Below are 17712 nucleotides of genomic sequence, written 5' to 3'. Positions count from 1 at the left end.
ATGTAGGAGGGGACTATGTTGAAAAATAAATGAGCTCGGTTTTCTAAAATTGACTTCTACCTTAGGCCATGAACTTATTAATCACCCCTCGTAAAATTTATGCCGTAGAACAACCCGTACCTTCTGTTCCAATTTGATCTTAACAGTAGTAAACCTACCAGTCGTTGTACAATGCTTATAGAAAGTATTAACCCCCTCCCCTGGAAGTTTTCATGTTTTATTGTTTTACAACATTGAATCACTGGATTTAATTTGGATTTTTTGACACTAATCAACAGAAAAAGACTCATGTCAAAGTGAAAACTGATCACTACAAAGTGATCTAAATTAATTATAAAAAACAAAATAATTGATTGTTTAATTATTCACCCCCCTTCCCTTTTAATATGACAAACCAGATTATCACTGGTGCTGCAACCAATTGGGTTTTAGAAGTCACATAATTAGTTAAATGGAGTTGTAATCCAACAGAGTTTGAACAGTTTTGAAAGAAGAATGGGGAAAAATTGCAGTGTCCAGATGTGCAACGCTGATAGAGACGTATACACACAGACTCAAGGCTGTAATTGTTGCATCTGCTAAATACTGACATGAAGGGGGTGAATACTTATGCAATCAATTTTTTTTGTGTTTTATATTTGTAAATAATTTAGATCACCTTGTAGAGATCTAGTTTCACTTTCACACAAAAGAATCTTGTTCTTTTGAGCAGTGTCAAAAAGAGCCAAATTAAATCCACTGTGATTCAATGTTGAAAAACAATAAAACATGGAAACTTCCAGAGGGGGTAAGTACTTTTTATAGGCACTGCAGGTCAGTCAAATATGTCCTCTTCACAACAAAAATAAGAAAAATCACTTTGAACTTGTTTCATTTTAGTATAAAATTTCTATGAAAAGTTAATTTCGTGTTGATTGTTTAGAAAGTCGTAATTCGTGAGAAAAATCCTGAAATGAATTGTTAATTAAATTCAGGACAAGCACTGTTGAGGATGGATCAGTAATTGCCTGTGACTTTTCTCCTGGTGGCAACTACTTCATTACGGGCTCAACCTCTGGAGAACTGACTGTTTGGGATTGTCAAATGAAGTGCCTTCTTAATGTGAAGACAGCTCATGATTTGGGAGTTACTTGTTGTGAGTTTTCACCTCAGCCAACCAAAGGTATGTATATGTAGAAATATTCAGTTATTTGCCTGTGTTTTTATAATGCATCTGAAGTAACATTTTTAAACATTATATCATTTAATAAGTTCATAACCAAACAGTTTAAGCATTTGATAAATTGGAGCTTCATATTTTCAATGACCATGGTTCAGATGTGATCTCTAGTCCTAGCTATGTGGCAGAATCTGGGAGGAGTTAATGGGAAAGTGAGGATAATAGCAGAAAGGAAAAAATTAATGGAATTGTTTTCAGTTGGCAGAGGCACAGTGGGCCAAAATGCATCCTCTTATGTCATAAGAATATGCTATGTAAAGAGGATGAATTAACAGGTCTGGGTAAGATTTATCCTAGGCTGTTACAGGAAAGTAAGGGAAGAAATCATTGCAGTATTTTTTTCTTTCTTCCCTGAATGCAGGTGTGTTGCATGAGAAGTGTAATGAATGGATCTGTTTCTTCTAGAGCAGTGACTCCCTTTAGCACTACATATGGACAGATGACTTACCTATGTGCATTGATTTGTTGATTTGCTTTCTGTTTCTCTCCCTGCAATATTAATGCATCAGTTAAAGCTATCCTGCGTGCATGCTTTTAATTGATATGTAGTTGAAGAGGCCCACCAATTGGTGACGAGTACGAACCTGAAAGTCAACGAATATCAGCAATAGCACTGACAGTTATGGGATGGCAGAATTCGGGGGAAGCGACAGTGAGAGGAAAGGGTTTTAACAGTACAGAGAAGTTGGTCATGGATCCTGAGGGTCGCATGAGTAACTGCGTAGTACACAGTGAAAGATGCATAACCAGCAGAGTTAAAGTGAAAATAATGTGACAATGGCCTTAGTCGGGAAAGGTGATAGTGCTAATGAGGACTGGGAATTGTATATCGAGAGGGTTGAACTGTATTGTAAGGCGAATGACATGGATGAGGAAAAGAAAGCCACCATGCTTCTTAGCTTAACACAACTTAGTAACTTCTGAAAAACCATCAAGCAAGATGTCCAAAATTGTTTACAACTTTCAAAAATCACTTGAGCCCTAAAACTCTGGTAATAGTTGAGAGATTTAGATTTTACGAAAAGAATTAGTCCAAGGATAAAAGTATTGCTAAATACATGGCAGAGCTGCACAAACTTTCCCAATACTGTGACTTTAGAGATGGACTTTCTGATGCATTAAGGGACAGGCTTGCATGTGACATGCATAGTCAAACACTCAAGAGAGACTACTGTCAGAATGAGACCTAAACTTAGAATGGACATTGACCGCTACAATATCATTATCGATTGCAGAAAAGGATGTAGTAGAACTACAGGAAAAAGAGTTTAGAATGTGAAACACACAAAATATCTCCGAATGATGTAAAAAGCCAAAAATGTTATCGATGTGGCAAATCCTCTCATGATGCAAATGACTGTTGGTTCAAAGAAAGAGATTGCAGGAAGTGTCACAGACAAGGTCACATAGGGATGGTGTGCAAATCAGACAAAAAACGCAACCGAAGAGAAACCACACACAGTGAAAACACAAAACCAAACAATTATGCATGAAGTGACTCAATGTGAAACTGAATTAGACAACACAGAGTATGACAGGCTAGCTGTCATGCCTAGAACTATATAGTTTTACTAAAGCAGATCATAAAATCATATGGATCACGATAGATGTGTCTCGTGTTAAACTGGAAATGGAACTGAAAACAGGGTCAGCTTTGTCTATAATTTCAGAGGCTGACTGTAACAGACTGTTTTCTAAGATACCATTAGAAAAGAACTCATTGATGCTAAAGACCTACACAAGTAAAAAAGTATCTCCCAAAGGTAAACTGAAAGTGAATGTGACATATGGAGGCCAAACACAGTAGTTAGAGCTTTTTGTGTTGAAAAGTGAGAGCCAGCACTTTTGGGAAGTGAATGGTTGAGAACAATCCAACTGGACTGGCACTCAATCAAGGCTCGCAATGTGTCATCAACAGGTGACTGCAGCCCAAATGGTAGCACTAACCAGACACTGTAACAGCTGCTTAATGCTAACGTGAAGGTGTTTGAGAAAGGGATTGGTAAACTCAAAGGCATGAAGGCCAGGGCCGTTCGAATATGCCAGGACTTCAAAGTGAGCATCAACCCTGTGCTGCGTACTGTGTGGTATCGCCTGCCACAAATAGAAGATATATTTGCATCTTTGGCAGCCAGATGGAGAGGTTTTCAAAGACTGACTTGTCACAAGCCTATCCGTGAATGGAGATTGAGAAGTCAAGCAGGAAATCCCTCACAATCAACACTCACAAAGGACTGTTCCAATAGAATCATCTCATCTTTGGCGTCACATCAGCTCCATCAATTTGGCAAACAGCAATGGCCCAGGTGCTCCAAGATATCCCAAGAACACAATGTTACCTTGATGACATCATTGTGATTGACAAGAATGATGAAGAGCACCTCCAGAACTTGGCAAAGTGATTACCAGACTAAGTGAATATGGTCTACTTGCAAAGAGAGAAAAACATGAGTATTTCAAGAATGAAATCTCATATTGTAGGCACGTCATTGACAAGCATGGTTTAATAAGTCACAAGAGAAGATTGAAGCTGTGCTACCAGCGCCCAAGCTGGAAAATGTATCATAACTCAGGTCATACTTGGGCCTTGTAAACTACTACCACCGGTTTCTCCCAAACATTGCTACAGGGCTGCGCCCATTGATTCTGATTCTGACAAGGGGACTAATAACATCAGATGAACTGCTCACCCATTATGACCCATCCCTGCCCATCAGACTGGCTGTGATGAGTCCCGTTAGGGCATTGGAGCCATTTTATCATACGGTATGAAAGATGGCTCTGACTGCCCTATTGCATTTGCTTCAAGATCACCGATGAGCGCAGAACGCAACTATGTACAGATCAACCAAGAGGCACTTAGTCTAGTGTGGGGAATAAAGAAATTCTACCACTACCTCTATGGACAAAAGTTTACTCTAGTGACAGACCATCAGCCACTTGTGTCCATTATTAGTCCCAGGAAGGAAATCCCAGTGATGACTGCTACCCGGTTACAACATTGAGCACTTTTTCTAGGAGCCCACTCTTATGACAGAGTTCAGGGGTACCAAACAATACAGCATTGCTGATGGCTTGAGACATCTTCCACTGTTGGCAACTGAAGAAGAAAAGTCTTCATTCTGTGACCCAGCATTGGTGGTCCAGTTGCCAGTAACAAATTCTGAAATACAAAGAGGAATGACCTGATATTGTCAAAAGTTTACAATATCGCCATGGATTGATGGCCAGCTCAGGGTAATCCTGTGTTTCCAGAGTTCTTGGTGAGACGAGACTAACTGTCTGTATGTCAAAGAACCCTGATGTGTGGTTCCATCTAAACTGCACACCAGAGTGTTTGAGAATCTGCATGAAGGAGACCTTGGTACAGTCAAGATCAAGAGTCTTGCCGGGAACTACATGTGGTGGCTGGGAATAGATAAACTGTTCGAAGATTTGGCCAAAAGATCCATTTGCAGAGGGAAGGTATGATGGTGTTGAATGCTGAGCTGTAGTCAATAAATAGCAGCAGTGTTGCTATTATCCAGGTGACCAAAGGCCAGGTGGAGAGCCATTGAGATTGCATCTGCTGTCGATATATGTAGGCAAATCGCAGTGGGTCCAGGTCCTTGCTTAAGATTCTAGCCATGAGCAACCTCTCAAAGCACTTACCACAGTAGATGTGAGTTGCCACTGAACGATAGACATTGAGGTAGCTCATCCTGCTCTTCTGGGCACTGGTAATTGTCACCCTTTTGAAGCAGGTGGAAACCTCTAACTGCAGCATTGATAGATTGAAGATGTCCTTGAACATTTCCGCCAACTGGTTGACATAGGTTTTCAGAGCCCCACCAGCTACACCATCAGGGCCTGAAGCCTTTCGAGGGTTCATCCCCTTGAAAGATGTTCTGATGTCAGCCTTCAAGACAGAGATCACAGGGTCACCAGATGCTGCAGGGATTTGCACAGGTGTACTTTGATTCTCCCTTTCAAAGTATGCACAAAGGTGTTGAACTCATCTGGGATTGAAGATCACAACCATTAGGATGTTTGATTTTGCTTTGTAAGAAATAATGGCCTGCAAACCCTGTCAAAGCTGGCATTACTTTTTATTGAGATACAGCGTGGAGTATGCCCTGCTGGTCCTTCAAGTCATGCCACCCAGCAATCACAGATTTAACCCTGGCCTAATCATGGACAATTTACAATGACCAATTAACCTACCAGCCTTTGGACTGTGGGAGGAAACCGGAGCACCCAGAGGAAACCCTTGCAGTCACGGGGAGAACGTACAAAGTCCTTACAGGCAGCGGCGGATTCCAACACAATTGGAATAATTTTGTTGCCCTTAAAAAAGCATTCTGTAGGTTGTACCTAGACGACTTGTATATTTCTGAATCATTGGTCTTGAATGAAATGGATCTAGTCCTCAGCAGAATACGAAGTTCCTGGTTCATCCACAGCTTTTGGTTTAGATATGTTGGGTACATTCTCAGATGCATGCATTCATCTACACAGGTCTTAATGAAGCTGGTGTCAACTGTGGTGTATCCATTCAGACTCAATGAATCCCTGAATATTGTCCAGCCCTGTAAGCAGTCCTTCGCCTTCCTTGATTATACCTTCTTGGTCCATACCAATGAGGGCAGTGTCACCTCCAAGGAGTTAGCAAAGCTTTGACAAGGTCCTGGCGGATCAAAAGGTAAAATCAATTGGGGTTCAGAGAAGAATGGCAAATCAGGTCCTAAACCGATTCAGTGGCAGAAAGCAAAGGGTAATGGTTAACACTATGTAGCTGGAAGTCTGTTAAAGGTAATCCACAGGCTCAATCCTTTGATTTTTTGTAATATGTACTAATAGTCCAGACTTAAATTTAGGAGACACAGTAAGAAGATTGCATATAAACCAAATATTCACCATGTAGTTTTCAAGATAAAAGCATTGGACTGCAAGAGGATATAGCTTGTCCAGTCATTTGAGCAGATAAATGGCAAAAGGAGCACAAGGTGTGAGAAAAAGCATTTGGGAGGTGCAGCATGACAAGAAATGGGAGGATGTTGAATGGTATGGAGAAACAAATTAAAAACACATGATAAAATATGGAAGGACATTATTTTTCAATGGATGCTACATTTTTTAAAATACTGTTCAGAGGAAGATTTGCTTGGCACATTCAGTTGTTTTCGGGTGTGTTTAAACTAAATAGTGGGGGGGAGGAGAGGAAATATAAGGATGGAATTAAAGGGAAAGAGAGTATAAGGAAAGTTAAGAAAGACAACAGAATTAACAGGGCAGAAAGCTCAGGAAAGGAGCGGAGAGTATGGCCAAGTGCAATAGGAATCGATGTGAAACATGAGGGGAGTAATGGATTAAAAGTATTATATATGAATGTACGAAGTGTAAGAAATAAAGTGGATGAGTTTGAGGCTCAGTTGGAAATTGGCAAGTATGATGTTGTAGGAATAACAGAGACATGGCTGCAAGAGGACCAGGGCTGGGAAATGAATAGTCAAGGGTATGCGTCCTATCGAAAGGACAGACTGATGGGCAGAGGGGGTGGGGTGGCTGTGTTGGTGAGGAATGAAATTCAGTCCCTTGCGAGGTGCGACATAGAATCAGGAGATGTAGAGTCAGTATGGATAAAACTGAGAAATTGTAAGGGCAAAAAGACCCTAATGGGAGTTATCTACAGGCCCCCAAACAGTAGCCTGGATATAGGGTGCAAGTGAATCAAGAGTTAAAATTGGCATGTCGCAGGGGTAATGCTATGGTTGTTATGGGGGATTTTAACATGCAGGTAGACTGGGAAAATCAGGTTGGTCCTGGACCCCAAGAAAGGGAATTTGTGGAGTGCCTCCGAGATGGATTCTTAGAGCAGCTTGTACTGGAACCTACCACGGAGAAGGCAATTCTGGATTTAGTGTTGTGTAATGAACCGGATTTGATAAGGGAACTCGAGATAAAGGAGCCATTAGGAAGTAGTGACCATAATATAAGTTTTAATCTACGTTTGTACAATTTGAGAAGGAGAAGGGAAAATCGGAAGTGTCAGTTTTGCAGTTGAACAAAGGGGACTATGGACCCATGAGGGAGTAGCTGGCCAGAGTTGACTGGAAAGATACCCTAGCAGGGATGACAGTGGAACAACAATGGCAGGTATTTCTGGGAATAATACAGAAGGTGCAGGATCAGTTCATTCCGAAGAGGAAGAAAGATTCTAAGAGGAGTAAGGGGCGATCGTGGCTGACAAGGGAAGTCAAGGACAGTATAAAAATAAAAGAGAAGAAGTATAACATAGCAAAGATGAACGGGAAGCCAGAGGATTGGGAAATTTTAAAAGAGCAACAGAGGATAACTAAAAAGGCAATGCGGGGAGAAAAGATGAAATACGAAGGCAAGCTAGCCAAGAATATAAAAGAGGATAGTAAAAGCTTCTTTAGGTATGTGAAGAGGAAAAAATTAGTTAAGACCAAAGTTGGGCCCTTGAAGACAGAAATGGGTGAATTTATTATGGGGAACAAGGAAATGGCAGACGAGTTGAAAAGGTACTTCGGATCTGTCTTCACTAGGGAAGACACAAATAATCTCCCAGAGGTAATAGTGGACAGAGGACCTAGGGTAATGGAGGAACTGAAGGAGATTCACATTAGGTAGAAAATGGTGTTGGATAGACTGATGGGACTGAAGGCTGATAAATCCCCAGGGCCTGATGGTCTGCACCCCAGGGTACTTAAGGAGGTGGCTCTAGAAATCGTGGACGCATTGGTAATTATTTTCCAATGTTCTATAGATTCAGGATCAGTTCCTGAGGACTGGAGGGTAGCTAATGTTATCCCACTTTTTAAGAAAGGAGGGAGAGAGAAAACAGGGAATTATAGACCAGTTAGCCTGACATCAATGGTGGGGAAAGTGCTGGAGTCAATTATAAAGGATGAAATAGCGGCACCTTTGGATAGCAGTAACAGGATCTGTTCGAGTCAGCATGGATTTACGAAGGGGAAATCATGCTTGACTAATCTTCTGGAATTTTTTTGAGGGTGTAACTATGAAAATGGATAAGGAAGAGCCAGTGGATGTAGTGTACCTGGACTTTCAGAAAGCCTTTGATAAGGTCCCACATAGGAGATTAGTGGGCAAAATTAGAGCACATGGTATTGGGGGTAGGGTACTGACATGGATAGAAAATTGGATGGCAGACAGGAAACAAAGAGTAGGGATTAAAGGGTCCCTTTCAGAATGGCAGGCGGTGACTAGTGGGGTACCGCAAGGCTCGGTGCTGGGACCGCAGCTATTTACAATATACATTAATGATTTAAATGAAGGGATCCAAAGTAACATTAACAAATTTGCAGATGACACAAAGCTGGGTGGCAGTGTGAAATGTGAGGAGGATGTTATGAGAATACAGGATGACTTGGATAGTTGGTTGAGTGGGCAGATGAATGGCAGATGCAGTTTAATGTGGATAAATGTGAGGTTATCCACTTTGGTGGCAAGAACTGGAAGGCAGATTACTATTTGAATGGTGTCAAGTTAGGAAAAGGGGAAGTACAACGAGATCTAGGTGTCCTTGTTCATCAGTCACTGAAAGTAAGCATGCAGGTACAACAGGCAGTGAAGAAAGCTAATGGCATGTTGGCCTTCATTATAAGGGGAGTTGAGTATAGTAGCAAAGAGGTGCTTCTGCAGTTGTACAGGGCCCTGTTGAGACCACATCTGGAGTATTGTGTACAGTTTTGATCTCCAAATTTGAGGAAGGACATTCTTGCTATTGAGGGAGTGCAGCGGAGGTTCACGAGGTTAATTCCTGGGATGGCGGGACTGTCATGTGTTGAAAGATTGGAGCGACTGGGCTTGTATACACTGGAATTTAGAAGGATAAGAGGGGATCTGATTGAAACATATAAGATTATTGAGGGATTGGACACGCTAGAGGTAGGAAACACGTTTCCGATATTGGGGGAGTCCGGAACCAGAGGCCACAATTTGAGAATAAGGTGTAGGCCATTTAGAACAGAATTGAGGAAAAATTTTTTCGCCCAGAGAGTTGTGGATCTGTGGAATGCTCTGCCTTAGAAGGTAGTGGAGGCCAATTCTCTAGATGCTTTCAAGAAAGAGTTAGATAGAGCTCTTAATGATAGCGGAGTCAAGGGATATGGGGAGAAGGCAGGAACGGGGTACTGATTGTGGATGATCAGCCATGATCACAGTGAATGGTGGTGCTGGCTCGAAGGGCCAAATGGCTTACTCCTGCACCTATTATCTATTGTCTATTGTCTATTTTCCATTTTCCATGCAGGAAGACTGAAGAAGTAAAACTGATGTTGGAGTAATGGGAAAATGTTTTTTCATGTAAATTTATTTTTATGGATCTTCATGTTTGCATTGAAATGTTAACTGATTAAAATGGGAGTTTATTTTGTGTAAGTTATAATGAGTTACAAAATCAAAGTTCACTTTGTTCTCACTAAATATTAATTAGCAGCTAGAACTGTAGCTCATTTTTCTTTTCTCTCTCTGAGGTCAAACACAGATGACATCAGTGAATTTTCTGTAGACCAGAAACAAAATCTGGGAATTACACAGATTTTATGGCATAATTTCTGGGTGTTTGGGCCCATTTAATCACTGAAACTGTAAGATACTAAACCATTCACTGGAAACTGATCAGATTAAAAGAAACAATTGATGACAGAGTTTGCATGTAATTTAGATAGTCTAATAAAGTAATAGTTTACCAAGAGTGACTTGCAAATTAAATACACAGCAAAACAATCGCTAGAGGAACTCAGTTGGTCAAGTATCAGCTGTGGAGTGAAGAGGAATTGTTATTTGAGGTTGAGACCATACATCAGGACTCGATTTTTCCCTTAGTTCTATCTTGTGATGAGATCCAATCACAAACACGAGAAAATCTGCAGATGCTGGAAATCCAAGCAACACACACAAAATGCTGGAGGAACTCGGCAGGCCAGGCAGTACCTGTGGAAAAGAGTATAGTTGACATTTCGGGCCGAGACCCTTCAGCCATCCCCATGCATCGGGGCTCCATTTTCCCCGAGTTCTATCTCACCCATGCATCAGGATTCATTTTTCTGCCTTCCACACGGACAAGTCCCTCTCTGACTTCCTGGTCTGCTCTTCCTTGTGCATCCTCTTCTCCCTGATGCGTCCTGTTTCAGGGTCTCAACCTGATATACTGGCAGTCCTTATTCCCTTCTCCCCACTCCCAGCCCCACAGATACTATTCAACCCTCTGAGTTCCTTCAGCAGTTGGTGTTTTGCCACAGATTCCAGAAACCGTATTCTCTTGTGTATCAATGACAAAGTTTTGCCAATTTTTCAGTTGTTTTTAAAAATACTCTAAACACAGTTCAGTCAGAATTTAACATTCAAAATTGAGCTAATTTGATTGATTAAAAAATGTCCAGGTTAATGGTTACAGCTACAATCGCATTGTTGATTATAGCAGGTGTATTAATTCACCTCATGTTTTCTTCTGTATAGTTGTCTGCACTGTTGTATCACGTAGCTTTATTTTGTACTGCTAGGTGGCACAGATGGTTCGACATCACAGGGCTTTCTGATGGCTTCTTGTGGTCAGGACAACAAAATAATTTTTTGGATGCTATCATATGCAGGTATCTTAAATAAAATATTTTAAGTGCTCAAACAATCTTTTTTGTGTGTGAAAACACAGAAAGCTAATATTTTAATCCGTATTTCAAAGGCATGAAATATAGAAGTGTGAAAGTTTTATTTCAGTTGTACAAGGCACTGATAAGACCACATCTAGAGTTCTTTTTGTCTCCTTACTTAAGATATTATTTCATTGGAGATGTTCCCAGAGGGTTCTATAGGATGAGCCAGGATATACTGGATGGTCTTGCAATGAAAGATTAAACAGACTGAGAACAGTACTAATTAAAGTTTAAAAGAATGAAAGGCCATCTTATTGAAAAAAACAAGATTCCTTTTGTCCTGTATGGGGTAAAAGGTGAGAGAAAGTTTTCTCCCTCATTTCAGAATAAAGAAGCACCCATTTAAACTGAGATTAGGAAGAACAACTTCTGTCAGCAGGTTGCAAATCTGGAATAGAAACATAGCACAGTACAGACCCTTCATCCCACAAAGCTGTGCCAAACGTGTCCTTACCTGAGAAATTACCCAGGGTTACCCATAGCCCTAATTTTCTGAGCTCTATATACCTGTCCAGGAGTCTCTTAAAAGATCCTATCGTATCCGACTCCACCACTGTCGCAGGCAGCCCATTCCACGCATTTACCACTCTCTGCGTAATAAACTTACCCCTGATATCTCCTCTGTACCTACTTCCAAGCACCTTAAAACTGTGCCCTCTTGTGCTAGCCATTTCAGCCCTGGGAAAAAGCCTCTGACTATCCACACGACCAATGCCTCTCATCATCTTTTACACCTCTATCAGGTCACTTCTCATCCTCTGTCGCTCTAAGGAAAAAAGGCTGAGTTCACTTAACCTTTTCTCATAAGGCGTGCTCCCCAATCCAGGCAACATCCTTGTAAATCTCCTCTGCACCCTTTCTATGGTTTCTACATCCTTCCTATAGTGAGGCAACCAGAACTGAGCACAGTACTCCAAGTGGGGTCTGACCGGGGTCCTATATAGCTGCAACATTACCTCTCAGCTCCTAAACTCAGTCCTACGATTGATGAAGGCCAATGCACCGTATGTTTTCTTAACCACAGAGTCAACCTGCACAGCAGCCTTGAGTGTCCTATGGACTCGGACCCTAAGGTCCCTCTGATCCTTCACACTGCTAAGAGTCTTACCATTAATACTATATTCTGTCATCATATTTGGCCTAACAAAATGAACCACCTCACACTTATGTCATGTGTTGTAATGGCAGAGTCCTTGGGTTATATTTAGGACAGAGATAGATTTCTAAACATCAAAGAAATCGAAGGTTATGGGGAAAGGCAGAAAAGTAGACTCTAAAAATGTCAGATCACCACAATCCTGTTTGAATGACAGCATGAGCTTTAGGGTTTCAGTGGTCTTTTCCTGTTTCATTTTACTTTATTTTTCTCTCCTTCCCCTCCTGCTCATGAGAACCCTTCAAAACACCAACAGTAGGGCCAGTCAGTATTAGCTAGCAAGCATGCAATGATAAACAGCCCCATTGATAAATTAGAGTATTCCTTGTTCATTAAACCACAGCCATTCCACAATCATGTTGGTGCAATATCTTTATGCAAGTTTGTGGGTGGTTTTTGCTGTTGTTATTATTCTTAGGATAGATAAGGTAATGAGTTCACCTAGAACTTAAAGGGAGAAAATCCTTTTATGGTGACGTGCATGATCATGACACATGCCATATGAAATTACAGAATCTAGGGCAGTTAAAATATGATTCACAAATATATTGTTCATTCTGTTCAATCTCTTCTTTTGATGTACCTTTTTACTAACTTACTGGTTATTTCACCTGCCCAGGGATTTCTCTTATATTTCTCTTCTGCTTCTGGACTCTACCATCGAGGAAGTTAACAGATGTAATTACAATGATGTAATTATCACATTAATCTAGCCTTGTTTAAAAGAGAAATTAAATATATGATTCCTATTTATTAATTCTGAAGTATTTCAGAAGAATATGTACAATTTGTACAATTCAAATCAAAGCTCATATTTTCTGAGGTTTAATTTATCAACTTAGCTTACACTTTATTGCTCTTCGGTATTGTTAATTTGTATGGAATGTTAATACTGTTTTGCTAAGAATTGGGAGTATGATCAAAAACTGAATCTTGCAACAATTGAAAGAATAACAATGTTAGAAAATTATTATATGCCTTTAGTGGCCACCAGTTGTCATGTATCATAACACATCTAACACATCTTTACAAAAATGAAAGCATTCAGGTCAGGAACAAAAATCATTCCACTTCTCATATGTGAGACTTTGAGGCCTCCTTCATTACACAACAGATAAAACCAGAATGAGTTAACCAGAGGAGTCTAGAATGCAATACACTGCTGATTTTTAGATGAAGGTGGTTGGAAGAAGACCCATATGAAGCATTAAGTACTGCTGAGCTGTAACTTAAATATAACAATATTGTCCTTTGCTTCTCTTTTACGCTTTGATCATCCTTCTGTGTATATTTTTTCAGATGTAATGTTGGAGCAATAAATAATTACTGGTGCAAAATAAGTGACAAGATATTCATGGTCTGAACCTTCATGTTATCTTACATTAATAGGTTGTGAACTTAAAATGAAATACTCATTAAACCATCATACGGCTCCTGTTCTTTCATGTTGTTTTTCACCTGATGGGCATTTATTGGTATCTGGGTGAGTATGATGTATGCATTCTTTCCATTTGTGGAGTTCTGTTTAGCTTGAATATGTTTAATAAGAATAACAGAGGTGATTTAAATTGCTAGAAGTTGCTAAGACTAATATCAGTTTAGAGCATAACGTCCCTCTCAATTTTTCAGTAAGATGCAGTTGTAATTTTTGGCTGTGTTTATTTAAACTGAGTCTTTACACTTAAGTTGGTAATGTCACATTGAGATTTCATTGAGAACATCCATTCCATGCTCTTTCAGCTCTGAAGTTCCTCATTGTCATAACCAAATATCACAGAAGATTATAAGCATCTGTACTTTGTAGCTTACAAAGGCTGATTCAACCGATAATTGTATTTACTGAATTCTTTAGCTTTTGGATTACCCAACCTCAGTTTTGCAGGAATTCTTAAAAAAAACTCATAGATATGCAGTGTCAGAATGACTTGGTGATTGCAGAGCCTCAGCTGCTAGCTCTTGTGTGTGTAGGGTGGGGCTGTGAAGAACTCTCTGAGATTGCAATTTTAAGAAGTGAAACTAAGCTCCATAATGCATTATAGTAGAGGAGAAGCATTGGTGTTAAGGTCATATGGTAACATCAGAAATTAGTTCAAAGATTCTTTTAAAAAGCAGAATAAAGCAGGCACGACAGAGCACTTTGGGAGCCTTACTCAGGTTCAGGTTTGTTGCTGTCATAGGCACAGGGTCTGGGTGCCGTGAAAATGATCTTTAGGTAGCAGCAACACAGTACATTACAAGATGAGGACAAATGTAAGGTAATATATACTTAAATTGACATAAGCTATACATAATTTATCCAAGTGCAAAATAACAAAATCAACACAACATTAGTGCAAGATTGAGAGAGAGAGAAAATAAATGTATTCCTAGGTCTTTTGGATCCATTAAGAACCTGATGGCAGTAGGGAAAATGGTGTTAAATCTTACTGTGTGGGTCTTCAGGTGCCTGTGCCTTCTGCTTGATGGCAGCTTCAAGAACAGGACATGGTTCAGATAATGGGGGTCCCTGATGATGGATGCTGCCTTCCCGAGACATGATCTCTTGTAGATGTCTTCAGTGGTGGGCAGAGCTGTAGCTTTTTGCATTCCTATGCAGTTGAATTTAAACACCAAGCCATGATTCAACCAGTCAGAATGCTTTCCACTTTTTATCTGTAGAAATTTGGCAAATTTACAAAACTGGCTTGGCTATAGACGATGGATGGTAATGAAGGTTTTTTTTTCTTCCTGTCTTTTTGTGATCAGTGGTGTTCTGCAGGAATCCGTGTTAGTATCTCTGTTGTTTGTGTTACAGATGATTTGTATAGAAAAATTGGTGGGCTGATCAGGGAATTTGTATAGATAGTGAGTTAGGTTGCAAGATGTAGATACAGGATAGAGATCAGATTGAAACACGGACAAAGTAGACCCTTTAGGCCGATTTTTACTTCTGCGTAAAGGATGAGCCATTGTGAGCATTTATACTTGTGCGTTGGTGTGTCTGCGTCATTCTGCAATTCACCGCCAAAACGCCAGTTGGCGGTGGGGTTTCTATGCCACTGTGTTGAGTTTCTTCGTGTTGAAACTCAACACGAAGGAACTGAAACTTCAAACAATGGCGACTGAAACTGAAGGAGGGTGAATTTTCAGTGCTTGTCCAGCCACTGAGAGACATGGACAAGGAAATGCATTTCAAATATTTTCGGATGTCGGCAGGTAGATTTGACGATTTGGTTCATCATTTCTAACCATTAATTTTGCATCAGTTTATGCACAGTATACTCAGAGACTGGCAATCACCATTCAAGTTTTAGCTTCAGGTGGGAGTCAACAGGCTGTAGCAGCTAGCTACAAACTGGCATCAAGCACAGGGTCCTCCATAATTTCGGAGGTCTGTAAAGCTTTATGGAAAGCATTACAGCCAGAGTTCCTTCCCTGCCCTTCAGTCTCCCAATGGGAAGCTATTGCAGCGTAGGAGGAAATGCGATGCTACCAAGCGGACCAATCACAGTTGTTGCAGTCTGCGTCAACGCGACACGTAGTTACATTTTTGAGGAGATGCGCGTCAGGCTATGGCATAGGGTACGCGGCTACACCGTACTTACGGCGTAGATTTGACGGAGAAGTATAAATTGGCCTTTAGGAGCTCTGATATACAGAGGGGATTTTGGGGTGCAACTTTGTAGCTCCCAGAAAGTGGGCAAAAAAATTGGATAGGGTGGTAAAGAAAATATGAAGCATACTTTCCTTCATTGGTTAGAACATTAAATATAAAAAATTGTCGGTCAGATTGCATCTGTATAAATCTTCAGTGAGGACACTATTGTGTGCAGTTTTGGTCGACGCAATACAGGAAGGATGTGCAGGGTTCGGAATTGGAATATTATTGTCACATTTACTGAGGTACCATAAAGAGCTTGTCTTGCATACTGTTCGTACAGATCAAATCATTAGGTAGACAACAATATCCAATAACATAGGTAGATTGTGAAGTTAAGAATACATCTTATTGTACTAGGGAACCATTCAGTAGTCTTCTAACAGTGGGACTGAAGCTGTTCTTGAGCCTTTTGGTACATGCTTTCAGTCTTTTGTATCTTCTGCCCAATGAAGAAAAGATGTGAAAAAGAAAAGACCAGGGTGGGTGGGGTGGGGTCTTTGATGATGCTGACTACTTTACTGAGACACCAATATATATGGAGTCTGTGGGCCGAGGGTGGGGTGGGGAAGGGGGAGGGGGAGGGCTGGTAGGAGGCTGGTTTCTGTGATGTGCGGAGCTGTATCCACAACACTGCAGTTTCTTACCATGCTGTGATGCAGCCAGATTGGAAGCTTTCTATTGGGCATCAATAAAAATTGTTAAGGGTCGACAAGGACTTAAGTTTTTTTTTAGCCTCCTGAGGAAACAGAGTTGTTGGTGAGCTGTCTTGGCCATGATGTCTATATTGTTAGACCTGGACAGCCTTTTGATAATGTTCACTCTCACGAACTTGAAAATTTCAACCCTCTCAACTTCAGCACCACTGATGAGGGCAGGAGTATGTGCACTGCCCCCTTCCTAAAGTCAATGGCCAGGCTTTTTTGCTGATACTGAGGGGAAGATTGTGGTCATGTCATCATATTACTGAGGTCTCCATATCCTCCCTGTACTCCAACTCGTTATTTGAGATACAGCCAACTATGGGAATTTGAATGGATTGTGTAGATAGTTAGAGCAGAATTTCATCACACAGTCATGAGTGGAATAGGGGCCTGACTACACAACCTTGTGGAGCACCAGTATGTCATCATATTACTAAGGTCTCCATATCCTCCCTGTACTCCAACTCATCGTTATTTGAGATACAACCGACTATGGGAATTTGAATGGATAGTGTAGATGATTAGAGCAGAATTTCATCACACAGTCATGAGTGGAATAGGGGCTTGACTACACAACCTTGTGGAGCACCAGTGGTTAGCGAGCCATGGCAGGGCTGTGGCTGGCTATCTTTACTGATTGCAGTCTATTGGTCAGGAAGTAGAGGATCAGAAGATGTTCACCAGGATGTTGCTTCAATTTGAGGACATTAGTTATACAGAGAGATTGGACAAACTTGGATTGTTTTGTCTGGAGGCGGAGAGATGACCTGAACCCAGGGTGAAAATGCCAAATACAAGAGGGTGTAAGTTTAATGTGAAAGGGGGAAGATTTAAAGGAAATGTGTGAGACAACTCTTTTTACAGTGCTAGGTGCCTGGATCATGCTGCTAGGGAAAGTGGTAGAAACAAATACAATAGCAATGCTGAGAAAGTATTTAGAGAGGTGTGGACAAGCATGGAATGGAAGTATATAGACGATGTGCTGGGCTAATGGGATTTCTTTAAATCGGCACTTGATAGGCACAGACAACGTGGGTCAAAGTCTGATTCACCCTTCCATGTGAATCAACGGAAACATCATGAATATAATTAATCAAAGTTGAACACCAACCTGCGCCAGTCCTGGAATAATATCCTCTTCTACTTGCGACAATCCTAATCATTCATCATTTAATCCTCTTTTTAAGTAAACACAAAGAAGTGAATCCAGAACTGGAAGAACATGTAATTGAAGTTGGAGAGTGTATGCCAAGACTAGATGGGGAAGGTTTCAATCTAGAAGATGCAAATTCAGAAGGTGTCACCTGAGTAAATAA

General features: G+C 40.7%; 1 protein-coding gene across 1 annotated transcript in view; it reads left to right on the top strand.

Annotated features, from left to right (window-relative positions):
• wdsub1 (WD repeat, sterile alpha motif and U-box domain containing 1) overlaps positions 1–17712 on the top strand; it is a 46072-nt gene that overhangs the window by 11614 nt on the left and 16746 nt on the right. The window contains exons 3-5 of the mRNA XM_063052296.1: positions 975–1162; positions 10750–10839; positions 13445–13538. Coding sequence (XP_062908366.1) covers positions 975–1162; positions 10750–10839; positions 13445–13538 — 372 coding nt within the window. The remainder of the gene's footprint in view (positions 1–974; positions 1163–10749; positions 10840–13444; positions 13539–17712) is intronic.

Source organism: Mobula hypostoma, chromosome 6, assembly GCF_963921235.1.
Source record: "Mobula hypostoma chromosome 6, sMobHyp1.1, whole genome shotgun sequence".
NCBI classification, from domain to species: domain Eukaryota; kingdom Metazoa; phylum Chordata; class Chondrichthyes; order Myliobatiformes; family Myliobatidae; genus Mobula; species Mobula hypostoma.
The sequence above is the reverse complement of the archived record's forward strand: the minus strand, read 5'-3'. Positions and strand labels throughout refer to the sequence as shown.